The sequence below is a fragment of the Lathyrus oleraceus genome, chromosome 3 (genome assembly GCF_024323335.1).
Source record: "Lathyrus oleraceus cultivar Zhongwan6 chromosome 3, CAAS_Psat_ZW6_1.0, whole genome shotgun sequence".
Taxonomy (NCBI): Eukaryota; Viridiplantae; Streptophyta; class Magnoliopsida; order Fabales; family Fabaceae; genus Lathyrus; species Lathyrus oleraceus.
The window spans coordinates 54,866,390-54,878,747 of record NC_066581.1 but is presented as its reverse complement, the minus strand read 5'-3'; the positions used below and the strand labels follow the sequence as shown (position 1 = coordinate 54,878,747).

General features: G+C 36.5%; 1 protein-coding gene across 1 annotated transcript; it reads left to right on the top strand.

Moving 5' to 3' along the window:
* The first annotated feature begins 8,719 nt into the window (after positions 1–8,719).
* Positions 8,720–11,258, top strand: LOC127132488 (uncharacterized). Its single transcript, XM_051061437.1, has 2 exons — positions 8,720–10,540; positions 10,943–11,258. The coding sequence occupies exons 1-2, from the start codon at positions 8,721–8,723 to the stop codon at positions 10,962–10,964; spliced, it is 1,842 nt and encodes a 613-aa protein (XP_050917394.1). The 5' UTR covers position 8,720; the 3' UTR covers positions 10,965–11,258.
* The last annotated feature ends 1,100 nt before the right edge of the window (positions 11,259–12,358 follow it).

Sequence of the window (12,358 nt, the reverse complement as noted above, 5' to 3'; positions counted from 1 at the left end):
CCTCCCTATTTCGGCCAAGGATTTTGAATCCGAACTTATTTTCCCCTAATTATTTTCCAAATGTCTAGATCGAACCCTAACAGAGTCCAAAACCCTAAACCACGATAATAACACCTCTCAAGATAAAACCTATCTCAAATACTCTTGAACATAAACCAAAACCGAATTATTAAAATTAAAGGTCAACAAAGAAGAAACTCTAATTTTCAAATTAGGGTCCAATCAACACAAATTTCATGAAATTAGCCTGGGGGTATCAATCTAGTCCGATGACTTTTCCGGCAAAAACAGATAAGTTCTTTCTCTGCTCCTCTTTATGCTTTTTAACGTTCTCTTCCTCTTTTCTTTCTTCTTTGCACTACGTGGTTATGTTTAATGAGTACTTCGATTTTGGCCGAGCTCAACTAACTTAGAGTTTTAGTGTGAAACTCTAAGAAGCTTTATAAGAATTATAGCTTTTGGTAAAGTTTCTTGATGAATTTTGGCAGCATAACAGTGTATGAATCCCCGCTTTTTTATGAATGACTGGAGTGTTATTTATAGGAGAGTGAGGTGATGAACTTCATACGTGTGGGATTCGAAATCTCTTCAAAATTTGTTGCATAATCGTGTGAGCTTTTAGGGTAATGGATGAGTTGTAATTCTGTTAGAATCAATCCATTGGAAACAATGGATAAATCCCTGATTTCATGGGATTATTCGTGAGTGGTGTGAGGCCAAATTTTGTTTGTTTTTTCACGTAGTACATGTAACACCCCGATAATAATATGGTAATTATTTAAATTAAGTTAATAATATATTTATTAATTTAATTAGATAATTGGATTATTATTATTATTATTTGGAATAATATTCTTGGATTTTATTATTGGAGTATATAAGTGGGAATAATAAAAAGTCCCAATTTTTGGAAAAAGGTTTTCACGGGAAAAGGAAAACAGAGCAAGCGGCTGAAAGTGGGAAAGGGCAAAGAGGCAGAGCAAGAGAAGAGGAAAAGCTTGAAGCTAACGGAATTTGCCGGATTAACTCAGGTAAGGGGGGTTTATCATCGATTAATGGGTATTATGGGATAATATGTGATGGGTAGTGAGAAACCATTAATTTGCCTCTGATTGAATGATGTATGATGAATTTGTGAACTTTTGGGATGAACGAAATTTGGATTATAATTGAAGAAATTCGTAGGAATTAGAGGTAGAAGGGTTAACAATTTGTGAAATCGAAAGTGTATGATTCGTGTTAGATGATATGAATGAATTGTGTGTGAAATTTGGACTGTGGAAGGTTGAATCGGATAGATCTCGTAGCAGAGAAAGCCATTGCAGATCTGGAAATTCTGGTTTCTGGTCATACGCGTATGGCACTAGGCAATACGCGTATGAGATGGCATGGTACGCGTATGGCACTAGGCAATACGCGTATGGATGAGGAAGATGATGTTTTGAACGTGTTTTGCTCTCTGTTGGTACGCGTATGGGGATGTGGTACGCGTAGCATACGCGTACGGGATGGTGTTACGCGTATGGGTTTTGGCTGAGGAATGCGCCATACGCGTATGGGACTAGGCAATACGCGTATGGGCAGACTTGGGGTTTTTCTGAGCTGTTGTTGTGCAGTTTTTGGTTGTTAGGATGAGTGATGTAACTTAGCTGATGTATGATGTAGTAGGGATCATTTCCCGTTGTTTTGAGTAGTATAGGTATTAGTAGAGTGTGCTAATACTGTGATTGCTATTGCGGCATGATGTAATATGTTTTTGTGATAAAATGTGTTGATGATGTGTAATGGTATGCATAATGTTGTGAATGTATATATTATGCATGTGTTGGTGAATGGACTGTTGTATGGCTTAGAGTGTGAGCATATGTCCATTGTGGATTGTTGTTGATGTTTGCATGCTAGATGATTAGTATGCATAGCATAGCCTTCGGGGCTGTAGCTAATTCCCATGGTGAGGAATTAGTGAGTGAATCATTGTGGATTTGTTGTTGATGTTTGCATGCTAGATGATTAGTGTGCATAGCATAGCCCTCGGGGCTGTAGCTAATTCCCATGGTGAGGAATTAGTGAGTGAGTCATTAGATCTCAAATGAGTGGGACTAGTGAGCTTAGTAGCCGTATCTGGATTTGATCAGTGAGCTTGAACTAGATGTTCAAGAATAGTCGGTACCGCATGTGTTGAGTCTCATTGCATAATGTATGTATGGCGTATAATATGAATGGATGTATTCCAATATTATACGTGTGTTTGTGTTGTTGTAGAGTATGATTTGAGATTATACTTGTGTGTGATGGAATGTTGAGTATGATGTGAGCTGACGTGCTGTTACTGATTGTATGTTGTGATTAGGGTGATTAATGTGTTAAGTTACTTAACATTGCATGATATTTTATAATGCTTATTATATCGATTGAGGAACTCACCCTTACAACTGTTTTTCAGGTAACGAGAACTGAGTTGAGTAGGAGCGAATGATTGGAGTCTAGTGTAGTCTCCTTAGAGGGTCGTGCTCTGATAGATGTAACATCGGGAGGGGACGTTTTATTTTGTTGAATAATTTACCTCTGAATGTTACATGTTTTACATGAATGATGAGATTTATATCCGCTGCGTTTTATGCAAACGTTATGTTTTGAATTAATAAAGAAGCATGACCGTTATATTGTTGAATGGTGTGCAGTGTTTGTGTGTGACACCCTTAACTGCATAATTACTCTGAGGTTTATACGTTGTTTTAATCAAATATTTGGGGTATGTTAGAAGGGTGTTACAGTACACATGTGTACGAACAAAAATACTGTCTTCTCTAATTTCTTTCACTTCAGCGAATTCTTCATGGAAAGTGCAAATTAAACTTTTTCTATAGTGACTTAGTATGGAATATTCTGATTGTGATGTCATTACTATGTTATTCTTGTTTTAAATTGGTCTTGAGACATTGTATGTGTGGTATTTGCATAAGAAGTTTTGAATCTTCTTTTGACATGATAACTGCACATGTAGCTAGCCCCATTCATGTCCATCCTTGCTTTTGAAATTGAACTTTTGTTGGTGTTTTTGCAGGTCATGCTTATGCTGAATGTTAATTGGTTTTGATGTAATGAATTTGAAATTTGAAAGTAGGTTGGCTTAGAAAATGAATCAGATTCTTGTAATTTGGATGAAATGGATATTAGAAACGGATAATGGATAACCGACTTGAAAACAAATCTCTTGTTTGTGGTTTTGGATACACATAATAGAATGCATTACACCCCCTAAATGTTTTATTAAAAACTTGATTAATTATACCAACATAATGCGAACTTAATTACCCAACTACACCATATTCATAATGAAAAATTAATCAAAGTATGACAATTTAAAAAAGAAATTGCAATCCTTAATCGAGTTTAGACCAATCAAATAGAACACAAATTATGGAAGCAAAACTACCTATGAACGGAATGCAAGTGAGATAAGTGGTAATGCAATGTGGCCAAAGAGTCCAACTCTTGACCTTCATCCTTCTTATTTCTTTTATTAGTTAACTTAATGATGATTTTTTTTGTGTGAAATCTATGACCAAATGAATTGGATGCGGATAAAGGTTTTTTAAATAGTGAAAACGGTCATGACCAAATGAAATGTTCATAATAATGCAGATGGTAATGAATTGGAAAAGAAATATGCAATGAAAAATAAAAGGTAGGACATTTTTGGGGTATGACAGGAAGCCTCGACTTTAGTTCAGCTACATTGACCTCGTTTTCCTCGACACAATTGTACTCTGAGTCTGATGAGTTTCCTATGTTGTCGACTTCGACATAAGCTACTTTCTTTTTACTAAACTTAGAAGTTTTAACTTCTTCATCTTTTAACTGTTTAACTTATAGAACTCTATCATCCAATTGGGCCATGTCTCTCAAGTATTGTGTGTCTAACTTTTTCCTAATAAAGTAGTCAAGACCCCCTACTGCCAATTTAACTAGCTCATGTTCTGGCACTTGAGTAAAACATCTCGCTTTCAAGGTTCTAAACCTATTGAGGTAGTCGTTGATGATTTCCACCACCTTTCTTCTCACACTGGCTAATTCCTTGAGGCTAATCTTACGTTTCCCCATGTAGAACTGCTCGTGAAAGACCCTATCTAGTTAGGCCCACGTGAAGATGGAAGTTGGGGGAAGGGTGGTGAACCATGTGAAAGCGTTCTTAGTCAACGAGTTTGGAAGATACTTGATTTCCAAGCTCTCATTGTTGGCTAAATCACCATCCTCAGGCTGGTACCGGGCAACGTGTTCGACGATGGACTCACCAGTGTCGCCATCGAACTTAGTTAATTTTAGGACTTTCCCGCCCCTAGGAAATTTGGATTACCTTACATACTTAAATAACATGGATATATAGTTTGACCTATGGAGGCCTACATCGAAGTCATTCTAGACCAAAACACGTTCGACGGTGTTGGGGATATTATCCTATCCCTCCATGTTTTTCTGTCGGGCTTATCTCAAGACTTGGTCGACATCTTAATTGCGTTGCACTAGGACCATGTTGAGGCCTTCCGACCTTTGATCGTTCTCGACAATCCTATTTTCCGGAGGGTTAACCCCCTGAGGAATGTTAGGCATTGGAGTTGATGGCGCTGGTGGTGCCCCCCCAAAAATCATCAATCCTACCCATTTGGTGGGTTAACTGTTGATAACTCCTAGTCGTGTTTTCTAGCAGTGGGGTAAAAATGTCGCCTATTTGTTGTGTAATAGTGTGAACCATATTATGGTTGCTTTCATCCATTAACTGTCTCATGACTTGGAGACAGTTATTGGTTAAAGACGAAGCACCATGCGAAGGAAAATACCTTATTCCTCCTAATTGCTGTACTAATTGGCCAAAGTTGCTCATGGTTGACGCTAAAGCCAAATATGGGTTAAAGGGAGACGATGTTGCCACCAAGCTCTCTGAATATATTGACGTACTAGAGTGAAGACTTGTTATGATTGCAGTTGCCATGCCATACAGTTGTTCCTTTTGAGGCAACGAGAACCCTAAATAAGGAGGCCTTTGGTCTCCTGGATTCCGTAATTTCCTAACGAAAGTTGGTGCGGTAGACACTTGTGGTGATGAAATCCCCATATCTGGCGGTATAGGATATGCCACTTTTTGGATTATGAGAATGGCCATCTCCTTGACTGAGGTTGGAGCCACGAAATTGCTGACACCAATAACCGTCGGTTGTCCTCTTGGATTTGGAGTATTATTTTGGGAAGGGGTTTGGTTTTTTCCAGACATACCAGAAAGACGCTTACCACTCCTCAAGTGCATACAACACAGAAGACCACAAAAACGGAAGATACAAAAACGAAGTGTAAGAGACTATTTTTTTTGCAAAAGTATTCGCAGAAAGGGGTCTCACCGGGTGTGCCAATTTGTTTAGCGGTGTTTTTGGTAAAGAATCACGAGTTTAAAAGTATATGAGATTAACTCAAAAAATCTCTAAAGTAATTTCTGCAAATAATTAGTGTGAGCGCACATGCATGTGAATTGAATGCATCGCAACAAAAGACTTTAAATGAAGTCAAATTGTGATAAATGATAAGGTAAAATGCAGTAATTAATATTAAATAAAGCAAAGGAAAAAGTACATGTTCCGTTTAAAGAGACAAAAATACTAAGAAAAAAGGGTGGACGCAGACACATACATGTTTTTCGCTCAATTGTTTCGTTCTTTGACTCAGATACTCCAGTGGTATGGAGAGCATGTATGAAATTTTGTGACCTTTGATCCATGTATGAGTATGCTATTTATTCTATTTACAAGATAACTGTCGAAGGTGGTTATGACCACTAGCGAGTTTGTTGCATTTGCTTCACGTTCAGTCCTTCAGGTTTTCACTAGTGCGCTTACGTGTCTTCCAAGACGCTATCTGCTTATAACCCACATTGAGTGGTAAATGCTTTTCCATTTCTTCAACTTCTTCACGATATTTCGACGATAACTGCTCAAACATGCTGTTGATGATGCCTATCAAGACCCCAAGACTTGTAAAATTCACTAAGTCTTTTATACCATGCTGTCCTGGTCCTTTTTGGTGGAATTAGGGCTCATGTCGATTGTCCTTCTCGAGATTCTAGACATGCTTCCCCAATGATCTAGGTTTAGGGATTTCCCCCCGAGATTCCTTGAAACCATATCTCGTTGTATCGATGGTTCGGTCGAGCCTTCGTCGTTGATCTGTCGATGACCCATCATTAATGCTTCTATTAAAGACACTTCATCAATGTTTATTCAGTAAACGTCTTTTCATTGACTTTCTAGTCAGTGAAAATCCAAGTGTAACAATATCATTCACCCGTGATTGATAATTAAAAGAAAATAAAGTTCAATAAGTGTGTGAGAGATGAATGTGCTGGATTTGAATGAAAATGAGTAAAAGTTGATGAATGTGCTTAGTTTGAATGAACAATAGTATATATTGAGAGAAAGGTCGAAACAATGATGAAATCATATTTTTAAGAGCTCTCTTCGTGTTATTGAATGAACGTGTTTTTGATTTTAAATTCAAGAGAAGGAAGGGGGAAAGAATGGTCGTATCATTTAAATGAATGTGTCCAAATTTCAATGTCGATAGGATGTATCTAAATTTTCTATTTCAAACATGTTTTTTACTTACATTTGACATGATTATGAAGAAAAGGTTTGTTCAGTTGTTGTGTGTCCGAATTTCGAATTGTAAATAATAATAAAAAAAGATATTTTAGAATTTTTACAAAAATAATGAAAAGATATTTTAGAATTTTTACAAAAATAATGAAAAATAATGAGTAAAAGTGAATAGGACCAGGGGACTCATGCTAGATTTGAATACCTGAAAAAGGTATATACACATGAGCTACATATAGCACACCAAGCTATGTGTGATGACGAGCAGGTGGCACTTGAGAGCATACTTTTATATTTGGTTGTGTAGCGGTAAATTCATTACCATCAAGCTATGGATAAGCTTAACGTCAATAAAACCAGAGTCACCTCGACTGAGGCTGGAGCCACGAAACTGCCGACACAAATAACCGCCGGTTATCCTCCTGGATTTGGAGTATTACTTTGGGAAGGGGTTTGGTTTTTTCCAGACATACCGGAAAGACGCTTACCACTCCTCAAGTGCATACAACACAAAAGACCACAAAAACGGAAGACACAAAAACAAAGCGTAAGACACTTTTTTCTGCAAAAGTATTCGCAAAAAAGAGTCTAATCGGGTGTGCCAATTTATTTACCGGTGTTTTTGGTAAAGAATAACGAGTTTGAAAGTCTATGAGATTGACTCGAAAAATCTCCAAAGTAATTTGTGCAAATAATTAGTGTGAGCACACATGTGTGTGAATTGAAGGCAGCGTAACAAAAAGCTTTAAATAAATTCAAATTGTGATAAATGATAAGGTAAAATGTAGTAATTAATATTAAATTAAGCAAAGGAGCAAGTACATGTTCCGTTTAAAGAGACAAAGGGTGGACGCAGACGCATACATGTTTCTCGCTCAACTGTTTCGTTCTTTGACTTGGATACTCCAGTGGTATGGAGAGCATGCATGAAATTTTACGATCTTTGACCCATGTATGAGTATGCTATTTATTCTATTTACAAGATAATTGTCGAAGGTGGTTATGACCACTAGCCAGTTTGTTGCATTTGCTCTATGTTCAGTTCTTCAGGTTCTCACTAGTGCACTTACGTGTCTTCCAAGACGTTATCTGCTTATAACCCACATTGAGTGGTAAAGGCTTTTCCACTTCTTCAACTTCTTCACGATCTTTCAACGATAACTGCTCAAACATGTTGTCGATGATGCCTATCAAGGCCCTAAAACTTGTAAAGTTCACTAAGTCTTTTATACCATGTTGTCTCGTCGGCTGGTCCTTTTTGGTGGAATGAGGGCTCTTGTCGATTGTCACTCTCGAGATTCTGTACATGTTTCCCCAGTGATCTGGGTCTTGGGGATTTCCGCCTGAGAGTCCTTCAAACCATATCTCGTTGTGTCGATGGTTCGGTTGAGCCTTTGTCGTTGGTCAGTTGATGACCCATCATTAATGCTTCTATTAAAGACACTTCATCAATGTTTATTCAATAAACATCTTTTCATTGACTTTCTAGTCAGTGAAAATCCAAGTGTAACAATATCATTCACCCGTGATTGATAATTAAAAGAAAATAAAGTTCAATAAGTGTGTGAGAGATGAATGTGCTTAGTTTGAATGAACAATAACATATATTGAGAGAAAGGTCGAAACAATGATGAAATCATATTTTTAAGAGCTGTCTTCGTGTTATTGAATGAATGTGTTTTTGATTTTAAATTCAAGAGAAGGAAGGGAGAAAGAATTGTCGTATCATTTAAATGAATGTGTCCAAATTTCAATGTGGATAGGATGTATCTAAATTTTCTATTTCAAACATGTTTTTTACTTACATTTGACATGATTACAAAGAAAAGGTTTGTTCTGTAGTTGTGTGTCCGAACTTTGAATTTAAATAATAATAAAAGAAGATATTTTAGAATTTTTACAAAAATAATGAAAAGTGATACGAATGCAATGACAAATCCTTCTCCTTAATTTATAGAAAACAAGGTTAGGGATAAAAAAAAGTTTCCATTTTGATTTGTATTTAAGACTTCAGCTCATAGAAAACCTCAAAATATAAGTAACAGGCTACCTAAGACATAAAACCTAGGAAACCCTGAAATGGTCGGGCGAGCACCGCCGTCGTTCACCGGAAATCAATCTCCGTGGACAATGAAAAAGAAGAGAAGTAAAACAATGGCAGAAGCAGAATACTATTTCTATTTACCAGATGATTGTTGGGAACGCGTATTCAAATTTCTGAACGACGACGGTGATGACTACGATCATAATCGTAACTTGAAGTCTATCTCCGTCGTCTCGAAGCAATTCTTCTCTATCAGCAACCGTCTCCGATTGTCTCTCACCGTATACGATCCAACAACCCCTTTCCTCCACCGCCTCTTCCATAGATTCACAAACCTTACCTCCCTCGACCTCAGTCACTTCCATGGCGACCTCGACGAACTTCTCTTTCAAATCTCTCTTTTCCCATTGAAACTCACATCACTCAATCTCTCTCATAAACCTATCATTATTCCCGCTGTTGGCTTGCGAATTTTCTCCCAAAAAATTACAACTCTAACCTCTCTCACTTGTTCCAAACTACATTCTTTCACTAGTACTCACTTGTTCCTCATTGCTAATTCTTTTACTTTACTCGAAGAACTCGATCTCTCTCACCCTTGTTTCCAGGATCACAATCACAACTACACTAGCTACCTACATGGGATTGAGGCTCTCTCGTTGGCACTTTTCAAACTCCGCAAGATTAATCTATCTGGGCATTCCTATATCAATGACAAGTCCATTTTTCACTTGCTTAAGAACGGTAACCTTCTCCAAGATGTCATCTTGCTTGATTGTTTTCGAATAACCAAACAAGGAGTTGCCTCTGCTCTCAGTCAGAAACAAACAACATTCACATATTTATGCCTTCCAAAATTCATTACTGCACATATCATTCACTCCTTGCTGAGTTTTAAGGGTTTGACTTATATTGATTTGACTTATTCTACTATTTCGGATGAACTGCTCACCTCTATTGCAATGGAACGTCTTCCTTTGAAGAGGCTAGATATCGGTTTTTGCAATGGACATAGTTATGCTGGTATGTTTAGTTTGTTATCCAAATGTCAATCTATCCGACATTTGAATCTTCAACTCACCGAGTTTTTGAACGATAGTCATGTTGTGGACTTGTCTTTATATCTTGTTGGTTTGGTTTCTGTAAACCTTAGTCATTGTCCCATGGTCACAGATTCATCCTTGTTTGCACTAGTTAGGAAATGTCCTTCACTTAGTGAGATCATAATGAAAGAGATTGGGGGTAATAAGAGTATAGTCAATTATGACTATTTGATCGATTTTGGAGTATACCCTCAATTAAAGTCTCTCAATATGTCTTACCATTTATGGTTAGACGATGAAAGCATCAAAATGTTTGCTTCTGTTTTTCCCAATCTCCACCGTCTTGAGTTGAAAACTTGCAGTAAAATATCTCATCAAAGTATTGTTCATGTTTTAAGTAGATGCCGTAAGATAAGTCATTTGAATTTATCATCTACATGGTTGAAGCTACGTGGATTGAACTTTGAAGTTCCCAAGCTTAGGATGTTGAACTTATCATTTTCAAACCTTGATGATGAAGCACTCTATTCGATCTCAAACAGTTGTTGTGGGCTTTTGCAATTGTTAATAAATGATTGTTTAGGATGTACGGAGAAGGGAGTGAAACATGTGCTAGAAAAATGCACACAATTGAGAGAGATCAATTTGAAAAACTGTTCCAACGTGCATACCAATGTTGCTGCCTCAATGCTATTTTCAAGTCCATCATTGAGAATGATAACTCCTCCACCTCATATTCATTTCACTGAAAGTGAGAGGAAACTCTTGTTGCGTCGAGGATGCATTGTTTGCTCAAGTTTGAACTCTCAAAGGTAAGATGTTTCAAATGAGTGGGTCACACTTCATTTATTTTAGTAAAACTTTTGTATTAGAACACTATGATATTAACGTTTGTGGCTCTATATAACTGTTTTTTTGACCTATTTTCAATTTTCTAAGTGTAATGAAGTATTTTAATGTCTCAAATGTTAAACTCTAAATATATTTGAATTTTGGTATTTGGTATCATACTAGTTACATTCCATTTGGGTATTCTGATGGCAGAGTGTTTACATTTTCAGATATGGCAGTTTGGTATTCCTACATTAGCTTCATAACTCTATTGTTAGATTCATTCGATTGTGTCTTATTTTTACGTTTATTCTTCATGGACCATACTGTTAGATTATTATTAATGCACCATAACATATCACCCTCTCTATGGCCTCATACAGGGAATGGGGTTGGACGCATTAGTAGCAATTGACGTCATTCAATCTCGTCATTTGAAGTTAGATGTGGAGCAAATTGAGGAAGCATTACAGAATACTTTGGTTTTTATAAAAAATGATGGTCTTTTCTGTTAATGCTGATCGTCATTGTGCTGTGGCGGTAAACTCACCTTCTTCGTGGTGATTGTGATTTTCCAGCTTAACTAACAAAAATTGGCTGGTATATACTATCTAGTCTGTGACTTTTTACTCAGGATGGTAATTGTTTCTAATTATGGGTTTGAATCATATATATAAGCCTCAGCAAGGCTTTTTTACTTGCACTGTCTTGGATTTTTGTGTTTCGTGTCTTCAAATCATAAATTTAGCCATAGTAATCTCAAGGATCAATTTTTTTCCCTTCATCTTAGTAACTATCATTTTGGATTTTCAATTGTCAAAACTACAGTAATTCACTACGATTTCGGTAGAAGGTTTAATTTGGAGTTTGAAATTTTTTATAATTTAATTTTTTTTTCTTCTTTTCTTAAAACTAAAATAAACGAGCCTATTATCCATTTATGTTTAATCGTCTGATGTATGTTGTACTTGAAACACTTCTAACATTGAAATTTTTTCCTCTTTGGTTTGAATATGACTTCCCACTTGACCATATGCATATTCTTATTCTCACCTAATCAATTGGGGATCTCATCACATAGTCCTCATCCACAATTTGACGAGAGAAAGTGAAACCTCACATAATCGATCAAGATGTTCCAAAAGGAATCATGTCAATGGAAACTTCACATCATCGATGAAGAAGTGGTTGATGATTGTTATAAAGAGATTAAGGTCGTGTTCGATTATAATATACTCCCCCCGTTCCTTTATAAGTGTCACTTTCTTGTAAAAAAATTGTTTCTTTTTAATTGTCACTTGCAAAGTTCAAGGTAATTTCAACTGGGGATCTCAAATTTTATTTTTGTGACGTGTTTTTTTGAATTATGTATCTCAATATTTTTTTTGTTGAAAGAATTTTATATGAATTGCGTAATCTAATTTGAAGTTACGAAGAACGTGTATATTTTTCTATGGATTACGTAATCTAATTTGAAGTTTCAAAGAATGTAATCTAATTTGGATTTTGGATTGCGTAATCTAATTTGAAGTTTAATTTGAAGTTACAAAGAACGTAAGTTAATTTGGATTGCGTAATCTAATTTGAAGTTACAAAGAACGTAATCTAATTTGGAAAGCGAAACACCTTTGTTCCATAGCTTCACACTTTCCCTTCTAAATGTCTCTTTCCTTGGAAGGATTTCCTGTAGCCAAGACATCCCCTCTACCGGCACCAGCTAGAGAAAATAGAGAACAGGCCCATTACATGTTGAAGGTGATCTTAGAAAGAAGCTCAATCTTTTCATCTATGAATTCTTT

Coding starts and splice junctions, on each gene's coding strand:
- LOC127132488 (XM_051061437.1), top strand. CDS start 8,721: ATGGTCGGGCGAGCACCGCCGTCGTTCACCGGAAATCAATCTCCGTGG. Junction 10,541..10,942: donor TCAAGTTTGAACTCTCAAAG/GTAAGATGTTTC, acceptor GGCCTCATACAG/GGAATGGGGTTGGACGCATT.